The sequence below is a fragment of the Gorilla gorilla genome, chromosome 6, assembly GCF_029281585.2.
Source record: "Gorilla gorilla gorilla isolate KB3781 chromosome 6, NHGRI_mGorGor1-v2.1_pri, whole genome shotgun sequence".
NCBI lineage: Eukaryota > Metazoa > Chordata > Mammalia > Primates > Hominidae > Gorilla > Gorilla gorilla.
Genome location: NC_073230.2, coordinates 148,688,136 through 148,715,278, shown reverse-complemented (window position 1 = coordinate 148,715,278; position 27,143 = coordinate 148,688,136). Strand labels below are relative to the sequence as shown.

At 45.9% G+C, this 27,143-nt stretch overlaps 1 protein-coding gene and 1 long non-coding RNA gene across 5 annotated transcripts in view; one reads left to right on the top strand and one right to left on the bottom strand.

Moving 5' to 3' along the window:
- The window catches only part of HIPK2 (homeodomain interacting protein kinase 2), a 217,499-nt gene that overhangs the window by 172,102 nt on the left and 18,254 nt on the right, over positions 1-27,143 (top strand). For 2 of the 4 annotated variants that reach the window (XM_031013361.3, XM_031013363.3), the window contains exons 10-13: positions 2,643-2,782; positions 6,254-6,433; positions 9,861-10,142; positions 22,800-23,047. In XM_031013361.3, the coding sequence (XP_030869221.1) occupies positions 2,643-2,782; positions 6,254-6,433; positions 9,861-10,142; positions 22,800-23,047 (850 nt within the window). Of the gene's footprint in view, positions 1-2,639; positions 2,783-6,253; positions 6,434-9,860; positions 10,143-22,799; positions 23,048-27,143 lie in introns of all 4 variants that reach the window. The other 2 variants (XM_031013360.3, XM_031013362.3) reach the window with 1 other exon arrangement.
- Positions 1,517-26,318, bottom strand: LOC134758955 (uncharacterized). The gene is made up of 3 exons (XR_010134774.1): positions 26,249-26,318; positions 14,510-14,628; positions 1,517-1,552 (listed from the first exon to the last, which is right to left on the bottom strand). It is a non-coding gene; the product is annotated as an uncharacterized lncRNA (long non-coding RNA).

Genomic DNA, 27,143 nt, shown 5'->3' with positions numbered 1-27,143 from the left:
TCTGGTGTTCATTAGCTATTCATTCCTATTTAAGACTAAAGCACTAAAAAACTAATTGGAAACCTGGAGGGTAGGGGAGAGACTATTGAATGTGGGCTTCTCTATAGACTGAAAAGAGGCAAGTCCAGAATTTTCACTGACAGATCCCCTGATCCTTAAATGTCATATCTGTAGTTATTTTCTCTTGGACTAGTCATTTCCCCTAGAGAGAATTGTCTAGCCTCCTGCTTTGGGGCGGGGAGTGGAGGGTGGTATAAGCATGTACACCAAGGATCTGGGAACTAAGGGGAAATGAAGACTGACCTTAGATTTCTTCAGTCTGTTAATTCACTTAGTAATTGTCCATCAGTTTTTCAGCTTCTAAAATTTTATTCGTGGTGATTGCCTCTCTCCTACTCTCTTTGCCCTTATGAATCTGTATTTTTTATTCCTTTACTATCATTTTAGTTGAGTGTAAAGAAGGCAATAAATGTGTATGTTTAATTTACCATATTTCTGGGCAAGTTATTAATATTATTAACCTCTCTGTGTCTCAATTTATTAATCTGAGAAATGGAAGAAAATAACAGTCCCTACCTCACAGAACTGGTATTAAGAAGTCAGAAAAAAAGAAGTAGTCAGAAACCCATTTATGACTTAACTCTGTGTTTGGCACACAATATGCATTAAGAAATGTTCGCTTCATTCTTGTTAGTAGTAATAAATTATAAAAATGTCTGATGAAGCGTTGTCACAAATGAGCCAAGCATATCAGTGAAATAAGTCAAAAATAGTCTTTCTACCCCATCTCTTTGAGGTAAAATGTTAATATCCATTTCAGGGAAATAGAAGAAAAATGATAACCTTAGCTTGATATCAAGATTTACTTTTTTAAATGACATTAGTTAAAACTAATGCTTTTCATGAGATCTGAAATGAGTTCCAATTGGCTAAGTCAGTAGAAACCTTACTGCAAACGAAATTGTTATTTATTTAATATTTGGAATTTGCAACTGTTTTAATCAATTAAATTATGTTTCTGCTTTCTGTGAATTAAGTAAACCTGAAATACAATTAACTGTAGTTAATAGCCTTGGTAGAGTTGCTTCTTTCATGTTATCAACAGATATTAAGCACTCATGGTATGAGCTATGGTCCCTGAGCTTCTGCCTATATCAAAAGCAAACAAACAGTATCAAAAACGTCTAAGAGATCGCACTGGGCCTCAGGTGCAACATGAAAATAATGGAACAGGTGAACTGGTCCACTCAGCTCTCAAATGTGATTCTCTCATTTTTATAAGCGTCAATGTTTTTTAGGCCCTGACTCAAATCTGTAATCCATTTCCAGAATTGCTTATTTGTACATATAAAACACCCACACTGAGCACATGCACAGTTTGTGAAGCACTGCATTCGATAAATTACCCAATGTTAGTCACATCCACTCTGATAGAAAGAGAGATAGCTAAGATATCAAACCTTTAAATATTTGATCTGTCCAAAAGGTGTTTTACCTTAGTGACTATGCTTTAAGTGTCCAACTTTAGGCAGTGGTATTCAGTCTGAATCATCTAATGACCAAAGACAAGCAGAATAGTGATCATGGATTAAAAGAGCTTAAAACACAACATACACACACACACACACACACACACACACACCCCAATGAATCTATCAAGGAAGAATCACAAACGTTCATTTTAGATTTCTTAGAAAAATTCGATTCAAGCAGTGACTTCCGCCTCTCTCTCATTTTTGCTTTGAGAAATCAAAGTAATTCTCAATTAAGCTATAGCCACAGCTAAGAATTTTACTTCATACTTGCTTGCTCTCAGATGTAGGTTCCAGATATTTGGTGATCTTAGAATTGTGTAAACTTAGATTCAGAAGATAACACAAGCTGGAACCTAGATTCTAATTGATAAATCAAAGGTAAAATGTTAAATAAAGGATACTAGGCAGAAAGCTTCTTGAGGGCCAGCCATCACCCTCGTCTAGCTCAACTCAACTACCCTAATCCCCTGTACATAGTTGTGGGACAGAACAAGTAAATAAATAAACTTTCAGAAACTTCAAGCATTGCTCATTAGAGCAAATTTATAAAGAAATCATTCTTCAACGTGAATGAATCCCTTCCATACAGCTGTGTCCCTGTACTTAATTATCTTCTACTTAGTTCATATATGTTCTTTTTTTTTTTTTTTTTGAGGCGGAGTCTCGCTCTGTTGCCCAGGCTGGAGTGCAGTGGCGCCATCTTGGCTTACTTCAAGCTCCACCTCCCAGGTTCACGCCATTCTCCTGCCTTAGCCTCCCGAGTAGCTGGGACTACAGGTGCCCGCTACCATGCCCAGCTAATTTTTTGTATTTTTAGTAGAGATTTCACCGTGTTAGCCAGGATGGTCTGGATCTCCTGACCTCGTGATCTGCCCGCCTCGGCCTCCCAAAGTGCTAGGATTACAGGCATGAGCCACCGCGCCCGGCCTGTATGTTCATTGTTTATCTCCCCTTACTTTAGTTTTTGAGGCCAGAGACCAGGCCCTCACTCTCACACCCATGAGAATGTCTAGCACAACCCCAGGCACAGAATAAGTGTGGGTTCATGCAAATCAATTATGTGATTAGCAAACATGGTCATTGCACATGTCCTGTGTTCTACAGCAGGCTTGGCCAAGTGGGACCCAGCAGATCCTGCTTCCCCCAGCATGGCAGCAGCTGACTGGAGTGGCCACCCACACATCAGTGCAGCATGCCACCGTGATTCCCGAGACCATGGCAGGCACCCAGCAGCTGGCGGACTGGAGGTAAGCAGGAAACCCCTCTAGGGTGAGTGGGTGTGTCTGGGATGGGAGGCATGTCCACTGCCAACACAGGGCTGCCAGACTGGCCTGTACTTCAATTCCCCGGTTTGTAGAGAGCTTTTTAAAGCTTCTAAAAATACTGTGTGGACTATGAGTGCAGGGTAACAAGAAGCAATTTTTAAATAATATACCAGGATACAAGAAAATCAGTTTCATTAATTTATGCTTGGTTGTCATTTCCACCCAGAATTCAGTTATGTCATTTACTCATCAGTGTAATTCACCAGACTTGGTTCTGGATGATGTTTGGTAGTTTCTCAGAATTAAATTCCACGTTCAGAAAACAAAGGTCTGTCACCAGTGAAAGAATGCAGAAGAGGGTCCCCAAAGCCCTAAGCAATTCTAGAAAGTGTTCTGAAGATGTTTGAGACGGGGGTACTCTGGAGTCTATCTGACCTCCCATGGGAAGGCTTGACAGAATGGGGTTTATTTGGAAGGGTAAATGCTGGCATGTTTGCTGAATGTGCCTCTTCAGTTAATAGTCATATCTTACAGATCAGAGTCTACTTCCCACACACCCCAGAGGCGTCCACCTGACTGCCTGCCAGCACAGCATACCCCCTGCATCTGTTTCCAGAACTCTACCCTGCCCAACTCATGATTTCCTCACAGATGCGCTCCTCTGTTATTTTTATGGCTAGATACCCTTGTACCTTCCCCCCAACACCACCACAATGGCCCCCTTCACCAGTGCAGAGCCAGATGGCAACCCTCCAAGTTGTCCCCAACTCCTCATGGCCCTATTGGGCTATCTCTCATTCTGCACGAATATCAGGACAGGTCACTCCCCTCAGCCCCCTGACAGCCTCCATATCACCCAGGGAACCTCCCACAGTTCTTATTCTGACCTACAAGGCTATTGTGAATTAAGATCTCTGCGAGAAAAGAAGAAAGGTGGTGATATAAGCCCCCAGTCAGACCCCTACTGCAGCTTCCTCCATTCCTCCACTTCATTTTCTGCCCAGAACAGAGTACCTGGGCCCTTCCCCACAGTCCCACTCACTTCCCTACTGGAAACGCCCTCATGCCACCACTCCAGCCTGGGCAACAGAGTGAGACTCCATCTCAAACCATGTAGAGCTGAGTTCAATCCTGGCTCTGTATGACCTGGGGCAAGTTAACCTTTATGCACCTCAGTTTCTTCTTCAATAAAGTGGGGATAGTAATGCCTGCTTCACAGGATTGTCGGGAGTTTTAAAGTAAGATAAAATACAGAGCACTTGGCCTATATTTAGCATGCACCATCGCAGTGCCCGGTACATGACAGGCAGTAAATAAACCTGTCATCTTCCCTCCCCACTGTCACATCGGCCCATGCTCAGCAAGATTGCCTTTCCTCCTCCAGCTCCTTAGGAGCAGCCAAGTGGAAAGCTGTCTGACCAACTGGGTTTTTTTTTTCCTCGCCCCTTTTTCTCCTAAAAGACCACACACATGACATATTCCTTTTTTTCCCCTTTGTCTTTCAGCATTTATAGCTCATCTAATTTCAGAAATACACATACACTTACTAATTCCTACATATTTTCTTATTCCTCCTCCCTCCTTCCTTTCGTTTTGACATCTCTTACCTAGTGACCACAGAAGACATCTAAAGCCAGCATACTGTCTTCCTGGTCTCTCTCCATTTCATGTGTGAGCCAAAGAACATCTGTTATTGTGGAACAGAAGTACCAGTGCTAGGCCTGACTCAAAGGAGAAAGAGTGCCACCTGTCTATAGGAGAAAGAGCTACAACAAAATAAAGAAGCCATAATATCAGTTTCTTGGTCGGATGCAGTGGCTCACGTCTGTAATCCCAGCACTTTGGGAAGCCAAGGCAGGCAGATCACCTGAGGTCAGGAGTTTGAGACCAGCCTGGTCAGCACGGCGAAACCCCGTCTCTACTAAAAATACAAAAATTAGCTGGGCGTGGCAGTGCACGCCTGTAATCCCAGCTACTCGGGAGGCTGAGGCAGGAGAATCGCTTGAACCCAGGAGGCAGGGGTTGCAGTGAGCCGAGATCGCACCACTGCACTCCAGCCTGGGCAACAGACTGAGACTCCATCTCAAAAAAAAAAAAAAGAAGCCATAATATGAGTTTCTAAAGTCCATGTAAATGCCCAAAAGGCGCTATCAAAATCCCTACAAAAGTGTTCATCTACTTCTTTTTTCCTGTTCATCCTTTTCCCCATGTTGCAACAATAGGTTCTTATAATTTTTTTAAATTCAAATGAATTATCCTTTAGCTTTGAATTTTATTATGTGTTAAATGAGCTCTTATGGGCCAATCTCTGAGTCGGTCACCACCTTTAACATTTCTGTGGGAAAACAAGGCTTTGAGCTTCATACAACCCAAATTATAAGAATTTTGAAACATAACCCGTTTTTAGGATGAGGGCTGCCAGTATTTCTATCATGACTGTTATTAATTTTGATTTAATACCAACTTTATACTTGTCTAGTCAACCTTCAGTTAATCTAATTATTCATTCAGCAAGCGTGTAATTAATTGATCAGCTGCTATATGCCTGAGCATTGTTCCAGCCACTGAGGGAATTCAAAAGAACATTAACACTTCCTAACACCAGAAGCATATGGCTTCCAGGCTTCAAAGTTTGTTTTTCACGTAAAGTATAATTTCTTCTTTAATAAAATGGTATTGCTAAGATATCCTGCCTACGTCACAGAGTGGAATAAAATAACCCATTGAAGACACTGTGTAAATTCCGCTTTCTCTTCATTTAAAAATTTTTTTTATAAAATTAAGGTGAAACTTTTTTTTTTTTTTTGAGACAGTGTCTCGCTCTGTCACCCAGGCTGGAGTGCAGTGGCACAGTCTCGGCTCACTGCAACCTCTGCCTCCCAGGCTTAAGTGATCCTGCCACCTCAGCCTCCTGAGTAGCTGGGCCCATAGGTGCACCCCACCATGCCCAGCTAATTTTTTGTATTTCTGGTAGAAAGGGGGTTTTGCCATGTTGCCCAGGCTGGTCTCAAACTCTTGAGCTCAAGCCGTCTGCCCTCCTCGGTCTCCCAGAGTGCTGGGATTACAGGTGTGAGCCACCATACCTGGCCTGTAAATTCTAAAATAGAATATTGTTCAGGATAAACACCTAGGTGCTCAGGGACTTTAAAAGTTGGAGGGAATATTTATCTCCAGTCTCTAGAACTTAAAAACTCGGAGCCGGTGCACTTGGCATTCTTCCCACTTGAAAGTCCTCTTTCTCACTCACAGCCAGTTATGTTTCACCTACTCCTTATGAGTAGAAGAAACCCACCCGTTGAGCACACATGGCCAGGCTCATCCCTTCAGCAGCTGCACAGCTAGTGAGATAACCAACTGCAGTCAGCGTTTAATTGGGGAGGAAGCTTGATCTTATAGAGGAGCTCTACTTTTAGAACACCTCTAAGGCACCTTGTTGTCCCGGTTCCCTTTCAGGAACACGCATGCTCACGGAAGCCATTATAATCCCATCATGCAGCAGCCTGCACTATTGACCGGTCATGTGACCCTTCCAGCAGCACAGCCCTTAAATGTGGGTGTGGCCCACGTGATGCGGCAGCAGCCAACCAGCACCACCTCCTCCCGGAAGAGTAAGCAGCACCAGTCATCTGTGAGGTAGGTGGTGAGAGCCACCCTAGGGAAGAGAAATCCCAGGGGATGTGAGTGCTAAAGAAATGTAGTTTAGGATTAGGGAGTATCAGCACCCGCTCTGAACATGGGACAGTTGCATGGGATGGGGGCACTCCTCTTCCTGCAGTGACTAGCAAAACATCCTGTACCACCTGGATTGGCCTAGAGTTTGCAGGAAGTACTTGGTTTAAGACCGTGGTAATAGTGTAGGGATGGATGCAATGGAATCTTGCAGTGGGCAAGAGATTGGGCTCAACCCCATACAGCGTGGGCAAGTGAAAATTTATAGCCAAGGCAGGGTTGGGGGGGTGTCGGTGGATGGGAAGTTACTAAGAGGAAGCATCAGGGGTAAGGGAGATTCTGCCTAAACTGACCTAACAGGATTCTTGCTAATGACAGGCCCGGGTGATCAGACATCACACCTGGAGGATGAGGAACCTCTTCAGATATCGAGGGTGATCAGATATCAGGGATGGTGGATTCTTGCTAAACTGACTTAGCAAGGTTTTTTGCCAAAAGTAGATTGTACAGCAGAGTGCACAGTTAGACCTAGGAGAAGGTTCACAAGCCTGACTAAAGTTTGGTGAAGCAAATTATCTTTTGTCACTTTCTACTTGTCTGGAGAACACTCAGCTTCACCTGAAGTTTCATTTTGGAAACAATTTACCATAATAATTGTTTTAAAATATTTTAAAATGCTGAAGTTGTTTAAAAATGTTTTAAAAAATACTAAAGAAATGTGCTTTCTTTGTATCTAAGATCAGAAGTTTAACTGATTTAGCACCTTGCTTAAATATAAGTAATAGCTTGTTTAATCCCAGACACTAACCAGCAGAACACAAATCTTTCCCATTCCCTTTAAATCCATTCTCATCTCAATGAACACTTTAAAAAAATCAAGGTCAACAAAAGGCTGCATGCTGTATGATTCCATTTATATGGCATTTTGGAAAAGGCAAAACATAGAGACAGAGATCCGATTAGGGCTTGCCAGAGACCAGTAGGAGAGGAGGAGATTGACTGCAAAGAAGCCTGAGGGGAAAAGCTCTAAGTCTGGATTGTAGGGGGGGTTATAACTGTGCATTTGTCAAAACTCATCAAACACTTCAAAGGGAGAAATGTTGCTTTATGTCAGTTATACCTTAATAAACCTGACTTTTTAAAAAATAGAGATTTCCAAGCCAGAGAGAGAGAGAGAGATCGTGTGACTACAGGATTGCTCCTGCATCTCTTCCTAATGGCACAGCTTTGAGGTGCTTAATTGCTTATTTGTGATAAGTCAATCAAGAGAAATCTGGTATACAAAATGTCTAGTGATTTTGGTTTTCTGCTTCCTCATATAACCAGATACCAGAAATTAGGCCTTCTTCTTTTCATTCTCATTCAAAAATTCATCCAAGGGCTGAAGTTGTCATCCTCCAAGATTCCTTATTTGGGTATTTCTGACAACTCAGGGAAATTTATCTCAGATCATTGGCAGCTTTCCAGAACGCTTTTGTTTGGCAGCTTTGTGACAGCTCACCCATGTCATTATTAGACTGGGTGGCAACAAAGTCCACTGTCTCAATCCTCATGGGCTGTCATGCCCAGCAAGGTCACATGGAGCACTACTCTGTCCCAGGACTGAGCTTAGCATCCTTGTGGTTCACCTTGGCTGAGTAGGGGCAGTAAGAACCCTTAGCTTCCCAACCTGTTTAGCAAGTCCCTCCTTTTTGTTTACTCACCACCCAGCTGACTTCGTGAAGGCTCATTGCCAGTACATTTCAAGATCAATATAATTATAGTGAAGGTATATATTTGCTTATTTTTAAGACCAATGCCTTAGGCAAAACAGTCTGAAAGACCAGAAGTCTCTCCCTTGTTGGTGATGTGGCCAGGCATACTTTTCCTTAACAATGCCAAGTGGAGATACTAAAACCATTGGTAGTGAAAAACATAATCTTAAAATTGTAATGTATTAGCAACGACAAATACATAGGTTTATAGTAAGTACAAACAATGGTACAATCATATCAGTGAAACATATTACCAGTCCCTAGAAGGAGCAAGCAATGTATCTGGCACTAGCTAGATAGGAGAATAAATCCACCTTTATTGAATTATTTTCATTTTACTGCCATCCCTTTAGCTAGAAGGTGCTAGAATCTCTAAAGACATATAAAAGTCTGAGTTTCATTATACATTGGTGTTAGTCTCTCACTGCATAGATACTACAGGTTGAGCATCCCTAATCCAGAACTCCAAAATTGTCCCAAATTCGGAACTTTTTGAGGATTGACATGATGCCGTAAGTGGAAAATTCCACACCTGACATGTGGTCTCAGTCAAAACTTTGTTTCATCCACAAAATTATTTTAAAATAATGTATAAAATGACCTCAGGCTATGTGTATAAGGTGTATATGAAACAAAAGAATTTTGTGTTTAGACTTGGGTTTCATCCCCAAGATATCTCATTATGTATATGCAAATATTCCAAAATCTGAAAGAAAAAAAAAATCTGAAACACTTCTGGACCAAGCATTTCAGATAAAAGATGTTCAACCTGTGCCAGAGTCAGTGAGGATCTAATAGGGAGGGGAGAAAGTATTTTTCCCCTAAAGTTACCAAAAATCACACTGGTTAATTTAGTAAGGAATTTCAAGTTGATCAAAATTAAGATTAAAAGTTCTCTTTTTAAGAGTGCTTTTTCAAAACTCTTGCACTTTTCCAAATTTTCTATTACAATTTAGACTAATGCGCCTCCCATGAGGCTCCACGAGGCAAAATCCAGAAAAATCATTTTTAAGGTTTTTAGCAATTATATGCACACAAATACTTTGATGGTCATGTTCTTTTTCCAGAGGAGGAAAGAAGGAAAACTGAACCACTGGTCACCAAGGTTAGGTCCTTTAGATCCTGAAACTCTTAAGGAAGAAATGTTTCAGTAGAATAACCATTAGCAAGGAAACCAAAGCTTGATGTGGCAAACACCAATTCTTCCACCACCCCCAAAACAAGACTTAAGTACCTTTGAAGGGATGACACAAGACAGAGCTCAGAAGTAGGGCCTTGACCCTGAAGGCGAGGGGGTGTGTTGGGGCAAACACAGCTGGAATCCTGGCATGACATCTGCTCCTACAAGACCTGTAGAGCCTGGGGCACAAGAGCCCCCTTCCTGCTCCGAAAGCCCTGGCTGCTCCCTTTGTCCTGCTGGGAGCAGGCATGTAGATCCAAACCAGAGCCCAGAGAAGGCCTGTGTAGCCGCTCACTGAATGATCCCTTTCCCAGTCACAGATGGAGGCTCATTGGGCAGCCACTGACTTGTTTTACAGAGATTTGGCAAAGCAGGTGTTTATAGGCAATTGGGCTCCTTCGAAGGAGTTGTGAGGCCTGACCTTCCTCTGTGTGAGAGTGTGGTTTTCTCATTACAGAAATGTCTCCACCTGTGAGGTGTCCTCCTCTCAGGCCATCAGCTCCCCACAGCGATCCAAGCGTGTCAAGGAGAACACACCTCCCCGCTGTGCCATGGTGCACAGTAGCCCGGCCTGCAGCACCTCGGTCACCTGTGGGTGGGGCGACGTGGCCTCCAGCACCACCCGGGAACGGCAGCGGCAGACAATTGTCATTCCCGACACTCCCAGCCCCACGGTCAGCGTCATCACCATCAGCAGTGACACGGACGAGGAGGAGGAACAGAAACACGCCCCCACCAGGTGAGGCATTGCCACCTTAGCCTTCCAGGAAGGAGCCGGGAGGGTTTGCATTGTGTGCGGATCTGACCATCTTCCATCATCAAACATAAGAATCCCTCTCTTCTGACCCTTACAGTTTGGTTTTGCCATCTACTATGGTCCTAAAGTTATTTCAAGAGAATGTCAAACAGGTTTTCCATAATTGTTTAAAACCAAAATAATGTTGAATCATGTTGGTCTTAAAAGATAATTATAGGCCCTATACATTTGGGGAACTTGAGACCATAAAAATCGGGCACACAATGCCAGTGTATTTCATCCTCTGTAAGTTTAAAAGTCTCTGCCTCAAGCTAGTGAATTTATTCCCAGTTGGTCAGGATATTTCTCTAACATTGCCTTGGCTCACTCAGAATACGAAGTAATTGTCCAATTAATCAGAAATTTCCCTGTGTCTGATTAACCTAATCTTTCAAAACTGCCAGTTGGCTCTTCACCCAGAGAGCATTACTGTTTATCCCAAAGTAATAATAATTCATTTTAGTCTTCGTGTGCTTCCTGGGGAGAGGGAAGAAATCTTTATTATATTTACAAAACTACTAACCCTGGCGCCAGAGCCTCTTTTTCTGTACTGCCCAGCCAGACTTCAGCAAAATGTGGTTTTTGTTTGGGCCACTCAGCTCAGGTTCTGAGCAACCCCTCTAGAACAGTTGGCCTCCTGGCCTTCTGCATCCCTACAGTGTGGCCTTGTAGAGCCCAAAATCTCATGGCCCCACCCTGCTGGCTCCTTTGCACTGGAACCGAGAGCCAGGGAAGGGAGGCCTGCCCCTCCCAAGCCCAGCGCTGCCAGTCAGCACGCATCCTGCAGCTGGATATGAAGCCTGATTCACAATTAGGCTCGAATTATTAATTCCTGATTGGATGCAATGTAACTAATTAGTAATCACAAATCCTTTGATTAGATAATAAATTCTCACATTTGAAATCATTACAAAATGTATAGATAGACTGATGAAAACATTCTCATTATAACTATTCCTGCATAGGACATTCCCTTCCATCTTTATAATGAAGTCCAGTGGTTTTAGTTTGTTTCCGGGTGGGGTTAGTACATGTCTCATTCAAGTGTCCTCTTCCCACCAATTAGGTACAGCCTAATTGTCATTGTATTTCGGAGAAGAATGTAATGGAGCACTTGTGGCTGTAGCATTGTGCCAGGTGCCAGAGGGGACCCAGGTCAAAGGTCCAGGCATAGCACTGAATACTTTGGCAGCCCAGGACTGCCTTTTACTCCCCATCTGCCTAGTCCAGAACTGGCCTCAGGTCCCTTTTTGATGACAGCCTCAAGTTGAGTGAATGGTCCATTCTCCGCAGTGCCCCCACACCACCACCCAGGAATACTGTCGGTTCAGTCCTCACGTGGGCTCAGCAGTCTCTTCACAAAGGGGACGGCCCTGCCCAGCCCCAGACTGAAGCCTGGCCTTGAGCAGCCACCCACACGTGGGTAGCCTTGGTCATCAGAAGGGCCCAGCAGCCTTGCCTGGCCCTTTGCCACAAATGGAAAAAAGCAAAAGCAATTTAAAATCTGACAGTCAGCTAGATTGGAATCTCATTCCTAACGTATGAGATCTGAGTTGACACAGACTCTCAACATCTGTGCCCAGGAGAGAATTGAATAGCGTGTCTGAGAAGGAGGATGAGAGAGCCATCTCTCCACCAATCAGAGAGCTGACAGGGCTGAGAGTGGAACGCAAAGCCAGAGCATGTCCCTGCCTCTGCGGCAGCCCCTAAGGCCCCCAGAAAGAAATGATAGAACCGAGAGGCTGGGCAGCAGATGAGGACCTTCATGGGAACAACTCAAAGAAACCTGGGAGAGGGAGCCAGGTGCACAGGTGAGGGGCAGCCACAGACAGACAGTAGCAGTGGCTACTGAGTCCCACAGCATCCTGCAGTGAAGAGTGGCGGGGACTGCCAGCCTGCCAGGGTCGTGAAAATGTGCCGGACACGTGAGGCTGAATAGGGAAGCTGCAGACTGAGGCTAGGGAGTCATCCAAAAGGCTTCAGCTGTCCACAGTTGTGACTGGGAGCTCCCAGAATAATGTTTTCTAGAGAGATCTAATGGCAAGTGCCTTAGAAAATGTCTTTGCACTCAAGAAGGTAGGAAAGTGTATTTGAGTCTGAGTAGGATAAAACAGAAACCAGTAGCTGTTTTATTTATAGAGAAACCGCGTGTAATTGTGATCACATTATTGTGACTGCATTTTGGAATCAGAAAAAAAAAGATGGGGAAATATGATTACTTGTTCTTAGAAGTCAGAATTATCATAAAATTTAACACAGTCAGTATTTATTGGCCCCACTAGTGTAAGATATTATGCTGGGAACTGCAGGTGTTACATAAATAAGGTAGACAGTTTGTGTCCTCATGAGGTTTGCAGGGTAATAAGCAAGACGAAACACATACAAATCATTATAACACAAAACAGAGTATCAGTCCCATAAAAATGAGCAAAGTACCATGGGAACTCAAAGGGAAAATAGCTTAAGGGAATAGCAGGGGACGGGGGCTTTGAAGGCCAAAGGTCTGGACAGGTCCACACAGTAGAGGAGGTGCAGTTGCAAATTCAGGTGAGGTGATTGATGGGGCGGAGCCTCCAAGGCAGGCGAACAGGATCAAGAACCCCGTGCAGGAGCTTATCCAAAAGGGGCTTCAGGATGGAAAGGGGGTTGGGGAGGGATCTCCCCTTACGTGGGGGTGGTCGGCTTTGTCAGGAGATACTGAGGGGCTCAAGGGGAAGCATCAGTCCTGGGAAAACAAGGATGCACCCCCAAGTGCAGCCACATGGAGGGGTCACCTGGTCCCTCTCCAGCTGAAGAGCTTCCCCAGCCCTTCTGTGTCCCAGCTGGAGCGATGGAGACCTTCCCTCCTACACATTGATCATCCTTGTTCTCGAGCCTGATTTCTCCGTGCTGTGGGCATGTTGATTCCCACCTTCTTGTTCCCAGCCTTGTTTTCTATTTGCTACTTACCCCAGTGCCAGTCCTGTAACTTTGCCTAAAATGCTGGTTAATTCCCCTAACATGGCTCAGCCTCAGCTTGGCAGCCAGAGTCAGGCAGCCGATGACCTTCAGAGGGATGGCAGTGCCTCCACCACCAAAGGGGCTTTTAGACCTGATTGAGGGTGTCACTAAACCTCTAGGACTAGATGATATAGCCTAGAATTTTTAAAAGAAAGCCAAGGCAAAATCATTATTCCTGACCCCACGTATGTGGCACTGTTAGTTGCACAGCAGATGGCTGGCCAGCAGCTCCACTCGTAAGAACTCCAGGGCATGTTGGAGGCAGATGCTGGGAGACGCTGAGCTAAAGACAGGAGAATCATAGCAAACATCCACTGGGTGTTCCACCCGCACTAGCTCCTCCATCATTTGATGGGGCATGCAAGCTGATATTTCTATTCCCATTTGATAGATGAAGAAACTGAGGCTCAGGAAAGGTAGGTGACTCACCCAAATTGATACAGGTTCTAAATAGCAGAATTGGGACTCAGGTGCCATGCTCTTGAAGAAATGTCAAACTTGATAACTGGCAAAAATAACTGATTTCAGTCATTCATTCAATGAATACAGATTCCATCCTGCTCCCTCCTGTGACTACCACTATGCCACTGTGTGCAGGTCACCATGCCAGGGCCATAGGGAGTCTAGAGTATTGTCCACTGAGCCCCCTCTTGGTGCTGGGCGTTTGTCAGGGTGCTGGAGCCATGGCACTGAGAAGGGCGGAGTCAGCTCTTTTTAAAGTAGGAAGGGCAGGGAAGAGCCAGGGAACTCCTTTTCAGTGAATTACTGTTGGACTAGGGGACTCTGGTCATGGCTAGAGAATTGGCCAAAAGATAAGACAAACAGATATTGTTCTGGGTCCCCCAGGATTAAGTAGTAGAACTGGTCTTCTTTTAAATATTTATAGACAATTTCGATTAGAAAAGCATTTAATTGTCTACACATACTGAACAAGCCATCTTTTCTCTCCTGGACTCTCTTGATCCACGTCTCCTGATCCAGACCTCCCTGCTATCTTTACCTTGTGTTGAAATGGTCTTGTAAAGGCTGTAGCATACAACCTTTAGTCATGAGGGTAATTTCTTTTTTTATTTTTGTAAGAACTAGAGACAGTGTCTCACTATGTTGCCCAGGCTGGTCTTGAACTCCCGGGCTCAAGCAATTCTCCTGCCTTGGCCTCCCAAAGTGCTGGGATTACAGGTGTGAGCCTCCATGCCTGGCCGAGAGTAATTTTTTAAGTGTGTAAACCAAAGTGGTTCACGTCAACTGATCATATAGAAATGATTTTGTCTAGCTCCATTATTCATTCACGCATTCACTCATTCAGTTACCTGGATATTTCTGGTAGGTGGGTTGTTCTTCTTAGGTCATCGAGTGTCTCCTGCAGGCTGCACTTCACTGTGCCTGTGTAAGCAGCCACTGTTTCAGCCAACGTTACCAAAAATGAAAACTTTAAGAAAATTGATTCATAAATATCATTCAGTATTTTAGATATAAAAACAGTTACTTAGCTCACTCTTAACATGTTTATATATAAAAAAATTTGACCTGAAATGTTTTCCTTCTTTATACTAAGTTGAAAGTCTAGAGAAATCATTATAGATAAAGCAAGGTTAGAAAACTGATAAACTGCAGCTCAAATTACTTTGGCCTGAAAAATTAACATCCACTTAACAGAGAGAGCAAAAACCACACACACTCATTTATTATTGCGTGGGCAAAAAGCCCAAAGTGGGATTAGCCTCCATTGCTACCTATAACCATGTAGCTTGCTCCATCCTGCCATTGGTTGAGAAGCTGCTACAGCCAGCCTCCTGCCATGCTCATGGAGACGTGGGAATCAGGCTTGAGTGAAGGAACAAAGGAACCCAGACACACAGTGCCATTTGAAGGAACTTTGGTGTCTCTCCATTTTGAGTACAATACATCCCCAGTTGAAAAATATTTCAGTCATGTGACTCATCTCAAGAGGTGATGGTAGGATCTTTTGTCCAGCTGACTTCGCCACACCCTCTTTACAGGGCTCCATTTAAGACACTCCAGTGGGCTGAGTGGAGTGGCTCAGGGGTGTATTTTGAAGAAGAGACACTTCACCCTACTGTCCCCAGCTGCTGTCACATTACAAAGCTGTCACTGATATGCCACAGCTTCCTGGTTTGCTCCTTGCTTTCCACAGGGAAGAAGGAGGAAGAGGGGTGGCAGAGGGTTGGATACCATAGGGCAGAGTGGTGCTCAGTGGATAGACTGAAGGTGATTAGGAAAGATGAGTCAAAACTCCCAGGCCAGTTGGGAAGAGAGAGACTGGACTTCAGAAGAAGATGGAAGGAGAGCAAACACTTCCTTCCGCTGCATCTGATGGGACAAGGACGAGGTGACTACTCATGGCTACTTCTGCGACCCTGTTTCTGATTTCTCTAGAAAGTAGTCATGTAAAAATGATCTTAAGGGTGATATATGTGTATTTATATACACACACATGTAGACATAGACATAGACATAAATATGCAGATAATATAATTTGAAAGGAGGAGCCAGGCATGGTGGCTCACACCTGGAATCCCAGCACTTGGGGAGGCCAAGGTGCCAGGATCACTTGAGGCCAAGAGTTTGAGACCAACCTGGGCAATATAGCAAGACCCTGTCTCTACAAAAAATTTTTTTAAATTCCTCAGGCACAGTGGTATGTGCCTGTAGTCCCAGCTACTTGGGAAGCTGAGATGGGAGGATTGCTTCCACCCAGGAGTTCGAGGCTGCAGTGAGCTATGCTCACAACACAATACTGCAGTCTGGATGACAGAGTGAGACCCTGTCTCTAAAAATAATAATAATAATTTGAATGGAATGTATGTGCCATATTAAAATGAAGATTTTTTTTTTCTCTCTAATGACTCTAAGTCAGCAGCTATCAGGAAGGAGCACACTGGTCTGGAGGCACACTGGAATTACCAGCGTGAGCCACTGTGCCCGGCCAAAAGTAGTCATATTCTTTACCACATCATCTTGCCATGATGATTAAAGGAGATAAACATATAAAGCACTTTAAGCTGTAGTTAGTATGCATCCAATAAATGTTACCTGTACTTAATAATCAGCATCATAGTAACAGAACACATAGCATTGACTATGAAATCAGAAGGGTGAAAGAAGTTATTGGAGGAGATGAGTTTTGACCCTGGTCTTGAAGGATGAAATTGACTCAGATTAGCAAATAGAAATCAGAGACACATTCCAGGTAAGACCCTACAGGGAAGGGGTCACAGGTTATATCTGATCTTCTGCCAGTGCTTTCTCCTTTAGGGGTTTCTTTACTTTTTAGCTCCTTATTTATTTTCATCATTTTAAAATGATGAAAATTATCTATTGCCATGACAACATAATGCAATTGTGAACTCTGACAGCTTTGTTCTTTATTCAGAAGTGATGTTCTTCCAAGGCCATTTCAGCAAATATTTCTCATTCTGCCCCTATTGCTATCTCTCTCACTTGCATTAACCAACTCATAATGGGATTGATAAGCTGTCAATAATAATTAGATGCAATCATGGAATGAATCCCAGTAGTATCGATAGATACGAGCCTAAAGAATCTGCCGTAGTCATCTGAAATGTGTGCTCATTTCTAAAGTGACTCATTTAACAGCTTCCCATTAGTTCTCTAATCTTCATAGTGTGTTCAGGTAGAGCGCAGAGCTTTCTAACAATGGAAGAGATGAAAAACAGCTAGCAAATGAATTCACCTTCTGCAAATAAATGTGTCACTTGTAAATCCAAAAAGGTAGGCAAATCAGCATCAAGCTGTGCCGTACATATTTGCTCATTAAGCCAGGGGCTCCCCAGCTACAACAAAGGGATGGGACCTGGGAAGAGTTTATAAAGGTTTTATCCCACACTCCTTGTAGATAATTAGACACTGACATGCAGATTCTTCAGTCTCTTCGGTGGGAGGCTCACTACCTGTTGGGTTTCCATCAAGGAGATGGCCCTCAGTTCTCACAGGTCACCCAGGCCAAGCTGTCAGCTCTCACAAGACTCATGCCAGAAAGCCATTCTTCAGTGACAAGAAGCTCAGTGACTCATGAAGTGGCTATTGTGTCTTGAGATAGTTCTAGTTGTTAGAAAATTCTTATTCATATTAAGCTGAAGCTTCTCCACAATTTCCACATTTGAGTGAAGAGCTCCAAAGATGCCCACTTTGAATTTTACTCGAGGGCAGATTACAGTTTTGCCAAAATTAGTGTGTGTTTTTGTCTTTTTGTTCTTGTTTTTTTTTTTAAATGCTCATTTTCTAAACTACTCAGATCCTAAGGAAGATATGATCAGCAAGAACTGGCCAGATCTGGGTCTGTAGGTAAGGTACATCTACTAAAAGGATCTCTTTCCTCTCTAGATTAGGGCTAGACCATTCCTATTCTAAAATGTCTCTAGGAATCTTTCAGAGATCCTCACAATGGCTCCTTTAATGCCATGAGTAATCTCTCTCAATGAATTTCAGAGCAGATTGGAGCTGGATGGATGTTACAGGTTATCCAGGCCACTGTCCAGAGCCACACCAGTAAAGGAACAGCAGAGCTAGGACTGCAGTGCCAGCTCCCAGGACACATTTGGGAGTCAGCCTCCATCCTCACCTGGGGTCCTCCACCCACAGAATGGGCACCTGCAACAGAACATGTCTGCGTTTCATGAGATGACCAGAGGCATGTTCATCATTCAGGAGTAGCTGTGCCCGAAGCTGAGAGTGAAGGGCAGGGCAGCGCCATCTCCTCACCTCCCTTCGGGAGCCAGCAGCTGTTCCCAGTCATGGCTCCCAGCTCTTCCCCTGGCCCTCAGAGTACTTCAAAACAGTGTGAGGTGGGAGGAGTTCCCTTATTACACAAGAGACTGCAGCAGACCAGTTGTTTCCCTTTTCTCCCCCCCATTCATCCCAGAAGACAGCTGCAGGTTTCTCTGCCCTTATCTTGTTAAGGCAGCTCTCCTTCCCTCCTGCTCCCTCCTCGTCCTCAGCCTCCAGCATCTCCCTGCTTTCAGATCCCTCCTCCCTACCTCCTAGCTCAGAGACCTCCTGGAGTCCCACTTCCTTTTTTTGCTTAATTTATATTTATAAAATATTTCAAGATATTCTTTTTTGTTGTTATTGGTAGACAGCAATCTTTTTTTTTTTTTTTTTTTTTTTAAGACAGAGTCTGGCTGTGTCACCCAGACTGGATTGTAGTGGTGCGGTCTCAGCTCACTACAACCTCACCTCCTGGGTTCAAGCAATTCTCCCACCTCAGCCTCCCAAGAAGCTAGGATTACAGGCATGTGCCACCACACCCAGGATTGTGGTTTGTTTTTTTTTTTGCAGCAGCAGCAGCAGCAGGGGGCCAGCGCAGTGTGGGGGCAGAGTCTCACTCTGTCACCCAGGCTGGAGTGTGGTGGTGTGATCTCTGCTCACTGTAACCTCCACCTCCCGGGTTCAAGTGATTCTCCTGCCTCAGCCTCCTTAGTAGCTGGGATTACAGATGCACACCACCACGCCTGGCTAATTTTTGTATTTTTAGTAGAGACGGGGTTTTGCCATGTTGGCCAGGCTGGTGTCGAACTCCTGACCTCAAGTGATCTGCCCACCTCGGCCTCCCAAAGTTCTGGGATTACAGGTGTGAGCCACTGCACCCAGCGGATTTCTTATTTTTAGTAGAGACAAGGTTTCATCATGTTGGCCAGGCTGGTCTTAAACTCCTGGCCTCAAATGATCTGCCTGCCATGACCTCCCCAAGTGCTAATTACAGGTGTCAGCCACCGTACCTAACTATTTTTATTTATTTATTTATTTTCTTTAGAGTGTAGGTCTCTTTGTCACCCACACTGGAGTGCAGTGACACGACCACAGCTCACTGCAGCCTCAAACTCCTGGGCTCAAGCCATCTTCCTGCCTCAGTCTCCCGAGCAGCTAGGACTATAGGCGCACACCACCATGCCCAGCTAATGTTTTTATTTTTGTAGAGGTGGGATCTCACTGTGTTGCCCAGGCTGGTCTCAAACTTCTGGCCTCAAGCGCTGGGATTACAGGGGTGAGTTACCGCACCTAGCTTCCACTTTGTAATTCTTGTACTGGATCTCAGTGCCCTCCCACCCTCTGGGTGTCTCTACTGAGCCCTGATGTACAGCGGCGAAGTGCCCAAGACTCTGAATCTCTTTTGCTTTTTTTTTTTTTTTTTTTTTGAGACACACTCTTGCTCTGTCGCCCAGGCTGGAGTACAATGGTGCAATCTTGGCTCACTGCAAACTCCACCTCCTGGGTGCAAGCGATTCTCCTGCCTCAGGCTCTGAGTAGCTGGGATTGCAGGCCCCGCCACCACTCCCGGCTAATTTTTGGTATTTTTAGTAGAGACAGATTTTCACCATGTTGGTCAGGCTGATCTCAAACTTGTGACCTCAGGTGATCCACCCACCTCGGCCTCCCAAAGTGCTGGGATTACAGGCATGAGCCACCTCACCCAGCCTGGACTTTGTTTTTGATGGAGATAGAATTCATGTACTGTACTGTGTAGTTCACCCATTGAATGTGTACAATTCAGTGATTTTAGTCTATTAATTTTTAATTGTGGTAAAATATATATAACATAAAATTTGCCATTTCAACCATTTTTAAGTGTAAATTCTGTGACATTAATTATATTCATAATGCTGTATAGCCATCACCATTATCTATTTTCAGAACTTTTCCACTACCCCAACCAAAAACTATACCATTAATCAGTAACTTCCCACTCTCCTCTCCCCTAGCCCCCAACCTCTGGTAACCTCTAATGTATTTTCTGTCTGTATGAATTTGCCTGTTCTAGATATTTCATATATGTAGACTCAAACGAACTGTTTGTCCTTTTGTGTCTGGTTTATTTCATTTAATGTTTTCGAGGTTCATCCATATTGTAGCATGTATCAGAACTTTTTTTTTTTTTTGGAGACAGGGTCTCACTCTGACACCCAGGCTGGAGTGCAGTGGTGCGATCATAGCTCACTGCAGCCTCGAACTCCTGGGCTCCCACCTCAGCCTCCCACACAGCTGGGACTACAGGCATGCACCACCATACTTTGCTTATTTTTTTAATTGTTTGTAGAGATGGGCTCTTACTGTGTTGCCCAGGCTGGTCTTGAACCCCCAGCCTCAAGCAATCCTCCCACTTCAGCCTCCCAAAGCGCCGAGATTACAGGCATGAGCCACCCCTCCCAGCATTCATTCATTTTCATGACTGAATAGTATTCCACTGTATGGATACACCACATTTTCTATTCATTCACCAGCTGATGGACACTTGGGTCGTTCCTACCTCTTGGTATTTTGAATAGTGCTGCAGTGAACATTGGCTTACATGTATCTGAGTACCTGTTTCCAATCCTTTGAAAATGTACTTAGGAATGGAATTGCTATAGGGTAACTCTGTGTTTAGCTTTTTGAGGAACGAGCATATGGACATTTCACATTTAAACTGTCATAACTGGGAGGTGTGGGTCTTTATTAATTAAAATTTATCTACTTTAAGTTAACATGAAGAGCCATAAATATATGCAACCAATTCATTCCTCACCTTCTTTTGAGTTCTTAACAATTATCATCTGTACGATTCATCTGACAGTTAATCACGGAGGCTTTGTGACATCCATTATTCTCTCTAACTGGTTATTTTAAAGCTTTTACTATTTAACTTGTCATGTTGTTATACAGTCCTCCACTGAGATTTTAATCTCCTCGAGGGCAGAGACACATATTTCTTTGTATAGGTATTCCCTGTAGTACCCCGCATAGATCTCCGAGATATCATGAGTTTTAATTTTCTTTCATTTCAATCTTCTGGTTTATTCATAGACTAGAAAAAAGGAAACTTTTCCAGCAAGTCCTTACCCTGATAGAATTCTCTTTGCCTAGATAAGTTTTTTGCAAACCTGTCTTCACATGTTAAATAAGGTAACACAACTTGTAAGAAGAATAGCAGCTATTATCGAATACTTACCATGTGTTGTGTATCATTGAAAGCACTTGTATTTTCTCACTTAGTTCTCAAAACAAGCCTATGATATAGGTACAATTATTACCTACCTTTTACTGATGAGGCCACTGAATCACTGAGAGGTTAAATAGCTGCCCACCGCCCTGTCACCAGCACATGCTGAAGTTAGACAGCTGACTCCAAGGTTCGTGTTCTCACCCACAAACACAGTTAGGCACCCTGAACCAGAGAGGACAGTGTCCAGCCACTGGAAGAATTATCCAGCCTAGATGTCAGGAGCGCTGGGCGTTGGGGAGCAGGGCCAGCGCCTCCTGGGGACTGCACCCCCCAGATCCCCCAGCCTTCTGTAGCTCAGCAGACAGGCTCTTCTTCTGTCCCTCCTGCCTGGCTGCTGTGGGCTCTGGAATTTGCCCACTTCCCTGCTGCCTCTAGGGTGGTGGAGATCCATCATGGGAAGAGCCCGGCCTGGCTGTGTGGCCTCAAGCAAGATACCCGGGAGGTGGCTGTGACTCTATGAGGCTCTGTAAATACCAGCTGCTTCTCTCATCCAATTAGCTGGAAACTGACCAGCTTGCCTAGGCAATTTTTATTTCTTAAAAATAAATGATCAATATATAAAAATAGATGCACATTCATTTTAAAGTCTTAAATAAGCACACAATAAACAATAAATTTCACATCCATCATGCCAGCAGCCTCTCACTGAGTTTGAAGACAAACAGAAGTAGTTCCCAGAGTAACCACACTAACTTAAATATCTCTGAACAAACATGCCAGCCAAGAGCTATCCAAAGCCAGTGCCTCCCTATTGTATGAAGTTCCACATGTAAGATGAAGGCCAGGGCTTCAGAGTGGCTTTCACACAGCATCAACCTGGCAGGGGCCTTCCCACCAGGCCCCAGTGCAATACCATCTCCCCCGATCCTTGGCCCAGGCAGTGGAAAAGCTGCAGGTGAGCCTGGCTCTGCAGGGGACTGCAGAGGTCATAGTGGCCTGCACACAGCCCACAGAGCACACTCAAAGCAAGGAGAGGCAGAGGGTGTCAACTCCAGCTCTGCATTCTCTGCAGCTTGTCTGCACTGTGCTGTGTGGGTGCAGCCCCCTCAGAGCCTCACGCTGCATCCCATTGGACATTCTGCTCCCTCCTGCATAAGCTTTGCCAGGCCACAGGCACCAAACCTAAGCTTATGACATTCTTCTCCCAGCGAGGTTTACTCCTAACCCAGGTCCCCAGGTTGCTGGGTTCTTGCTGGTTCTCTCCTTGCTCAGATGTCCCATTCTGGCAGGCCCACGGGGGTTGTACCCAGCTCTGGGCTGCAGGTGCCTCCCCTGCAGCTCTGCTGAGCTCTGCTGCACAGGAAGAGCCCAGGCCAGCCCGGAAGCATCTCACTCCCTAGTTTCCAGAAGCCCCTGTGGGTCCAGCACCAGCCCCTTCATGTCTTCACATGTCCCCCTGCTGCCGGCTACACAGGGGACTTTTGCATGCCCAGTCTCCCCATGGGGGTTAGGGAGGGCAAAAGCCCTGTTCCTGCCCTCTCCCCTCTGCCTCCCTCCCCTGCCCCAGGGCATGAAGTGCTAGTTGGGTGTCTCACCTCACGGCCTTCTCCCACCTCTGACTTCTCCCTTTGCATTTTCAGCACTGTCTCCAAGCAAAGAAAAAACGTCATCAGCTGTGTCACAGTCCACGACTCCCCCTACTCCGACTCCTCCAGCAACACCAGCCCCTACTCCGTGCAGCAGCGTGCTGGGCACAACAATGCCAATGCCTTTGACACCAAGGGGAGCCTGGAGAATCACTGCACGGGGAACCCCCGAACCATCATCGTGCCACCCCTGAAAACCCAGGCCAGCGAAGTATTGGTGGAGTGTGATAGCCTGGTGCCAGGTAATTTGGGGCCAGGACAGGACAGGAACATCTCCCTGGAGAGTGGTTTTCCTGTTTTTCTGCTTCTAGAAATGTTGCTGTATGGGAGCTAGTACAATAGAAAGTGCCCAGTGACTGCAGGCGATCCTTACCAAGGATTTTATTCAAGTAGCCAGGGGAGGCTTCTGCTTAACAGCACATTGTATAAGCAGCGTTTTCCTTCTTTAATTCTGTAATCAATACCTCTCTGCCTTTACAATGGCTCTGCTTCCAACTAGGTTGATTAATAGAAAATAAAAGCCTCCTGGTTCTTTATGCCTGAGCCTGGAAGAATACCTGGTCTGGGGAGTTCCTGGCTGACATCTAGCACCACTCCCTGCCAGGAAGCCCTGGTGGTCAGATGGGCTTCTTGTGTAGGAAGAACCTCCTCCGAGTCTTGCTAGGGAAGGGTGAAATTGGCCCCTCTCAGCCCCTCCTCGGAATCAGCTGCTGGGTGGCGAGACCAAGCCATGCGTGTTTCTCTGCTCATGCACTGCTATCTTCAGAGGACTCCTGTCCCGGGAAGGCTTGTCCTGAAAATTGGGCCCTGGAATAAAGGCTGAGAACGTGACCTTCTGAATGAACTCAGCGGCTCACTGTAGATTTTGTAGCATCTATTTAGCGTTTCCCTTGCTCATGCTCACAGTGGAAGAATGTGAGGACTAAACCAGAAGTCTGCGCGTCCCGCTATTCCACCACAAACCACACCCAAGCCAGCCTGCACCTGCGTGGCGGCATAACTGAAAAGGGAAGGAAAGGGAACGCCAGGAAGCTTTTGTCTAGATGTGAGAAGCTGTTACTTCTCAGGAGGACCTCATGTCTGTCATCTGAGGCCGCTACAGGAAACTGGGGACTCTTCCTGGGTGGTGACCACATGTGAGACCCAGTGGGCGCAGGCCCCATTCAGGGGCTGCCACTGAGGATGAAGAGTAGAGGCAGGATGGGGTCATTAGGGCTTTTCCAGCCCAGTGCCTCAGGCCAGCCTGCAAGGTGAGGGTCAGAGCCCTGGCACGCTCTCCCAAGAGCTCATGGCATTGCCTGGGATGGGGCCCCTTTTGCTGAGAGGCTCTGCCTAAAGGGGAGATGGTGACAGCCACAGGCTTGCGCTGCCCGCCACCTACTTCCTAACACAAGGCAGCATCACCCTTTCCGACATTTTCGGCGAAGCTCTTTTTTCCCTGACTTTGGAGTTACCCCAGCTACCTTTCCTCTGAAGAAATGCTTGTGAAATGCAGCTTCTCAGCACCCTGCTAAAACGTCTCCTTTTGCAAGTCCTGGTCTGTCCCCAACAGTACCGTCACGACGATGCAGCCTCCAAGCAGCTTTGACATCAGAGCCAGCGCTCCTGTGTGCCTGGGGGCAGGGGGTCGTGGTGCCTGCAGTGTCCTGGCTGCTCCACGAGAAAGACACACAAGCAGCACGCAGCTCGCGCTGTGCTCTCTCGGAAGAAGGAGACCTTACCTTCGGGAAAAATAGAGCCACAGCAGTGCCACATGCTAGGGCGAGCATTCTGGTTGACAGGGGCCAGACTGTACTTGCTGCTAGGGTCTGGTGACCTGGGGCCAGAGAAGCAGGCTGGAGCCCTCCCAAAATTAGGCATCTCTGTGAGGAAAAGAAAATGAAGCTGTCCCTTCCACAAGGCTACAAGGACATCTCTCTCCAAAAACCATCTTTTTCCACCCAGGCAAATGTTTTGGTGGAAACCCTGCCAGGAAGCAACATTCTCTAGCAGTAACCAAAGGGCCCTGGGAGGCACCCGAAGTCATTCCCGGGAGCCAGGATTCCTTAGAGAGAGTTGCATACTTTTCAGCTCAGCTATCCTTTAAATATTGTTTAAGGCTATATGCAGCACACATTTTTAAGTTTAAATATTTGCAAAGGATAGAATTTGTCTTGTATCATTATTTAAGTTCCTTAAATATATGTTTGTGCAAACCTCAAAGCTGCAGACTGAACTCATTCCATATGCGGGAGTGCTGCCTGTGCCCTCACGAGCAGGGGCATTCCTCGTCTGGTGCCTGCCCTTCCCCAGCCAGTGGCGTTCAATACCGATACACACCTTTAGCTGTAGAACCAACCTAGGCTTGGAAAAGTCAGGAAAGCAGCCTTCCTCAGCTCCCTGGAGCCCAGTGATGCATACAGGCCAAGGTACAGCCAGTTAACAGCTCCCCCAGCTACAGCACCCAGAGCATGGGAGAGTTCAGGGCTCCCCCAGCCCTCTTAGGCCAGGATATGCGCTGCTGTTTCCCCACCATACTCACCCCCTGCTGTGGCTCTCAGTCTTTCAGTCCTTCTCAGGTTGGGGTTAGTGAAGTTTCTTTTGGAAGCAACAGAATGAACTCTACACTGGCTTAAGACAAACAACTTATTGGAAGGATGCAGGGCTAAGGGAAAGTTCAACAACTAAGTCCCAGGCAGGGCAGGAGCCAGAACCCCTGGGACCTGAGCCCTGGGGGCCAGATGCCTGCTCTCTGAAGCTGCCTTCACCCGACTCACCGCCAGCAGCTCCCAGGCTCCTGGTGTCCCATTTCCAGGAGACCAGAATTGATTGTCCCAGCTTGGAGAGACACTTGTTTTTTTTTTTTTTTTTCTGGAGAGGAGTCTCGCTCTGTCACCCAGGATGGAGTGCAGTGGCGCGATCTCGGCTTACTGCAACCTCCACCTCCCGGGTTCAAGCAATTCTGCTGTCTCAGCCTCCCGAATAGCTGGGACTACAGGCATGCACCACCACGCCCGGCTAACTTTTTGTATTTCGGTAGAGATGGGGTTTCACTGTGTTAGCCAGGCTGGTCTCGAACTCCTGAGTTCAGGCAATCCACCCGCCTCAGCCTCCCAAAGTGCTGGGATTACAGGCATAAGCCACCACACCTGGCCAAGACACCTATTTTTTGAGCCTCAGCTTTAACCAGGAGACAGAGTTCAATAATGACACCAACAATAGCTAACACTAAGTACGTAAATGCCAGATACTCAATACTTAAGCCCTTAGATGCCAGATACTAAGCATTCTACACTTGTTAACTGATTTAATCCTCATCACAGCCTGCCATGATCTTCCCAGTTTCCCAGGTTAAAAATGGAGGCACAGAGGGGTTGACCAGCCTTCCCAGAGCCATGTGGCTGGGCCTCCCAGAGGTCTGGCCCTGGAGCTTATCTGTGCTGTAAGCACCCCCGCCAACTCACCTAGTGTAGACAGGGCCACTGTGGCTGTTCTCAGGACAGGGGATCACAGAGAGTAGCTGGACAAGGCATGACTGGAAAACTCTAGAATGTTTCCTCACTGTTCCAAAGTATACATTAGGAGGTTGACCAGCATTAGCCCATTGTCGCTTTGTCCATCACCACAGGAGGAGTTACTGTTATACTTTAATCTCTTGGTCCCCTTCAGGACGTCCTCCCTTACTCGGGGCTCTCGTCCTCTGAGAGCTTGGCAAGCTCTGACTCAACCCCCATCTCCTGTCCCCATGATGACGGTAGCATCAGGGCTGCATTACACCCATGTCATCTAACATTCCCTAACCCCTTCACTGATCCCTCGAGCTCAGTGTTTCTCCCTCAAGTATCATTACCACAAAATGCCCAGGAAGTTGGAATAGAAGAAGTAGGTGACATGCACAGCAGGGCCCAGCACAGTCTGTGACCCGCCGCAGAGCAGGAGGCTTCCCCCAACACAGCCACAGTGTGGCTGCAGAAGGCAAGAAGCAGGCTTTGCAGAGCCAATGTTTGCAGCTTTCTATTTTTCTTTTCTACATTGAGTCCACAAAAATCCCTCCATCCCTCAGGTTTTGGGGGACCTTTGAGTCTAACGGGTTTGGCTTGGGCACAGTGTTGGGTCGCAAGGCCCTGATTCCCAAATGCAGGTCTGTTCAGCCAGGGCCAGGAGGCTCTGGTGTCCTGGGAAGCTTGCTAAGAATACTGATTCCGGATCTCCCGTACCTACTCGAGGGATTCCGATTCAGTGGATGGGGTGGGAGGGGCCCCAGGCGCAAATGCACGGTTGGATTTGCGGCCTCTGAATAGCACCCACTGCCCCCATCCCCACTGCGGCAGCTCACCCTTCACTCAGGGCAGGGGGCTC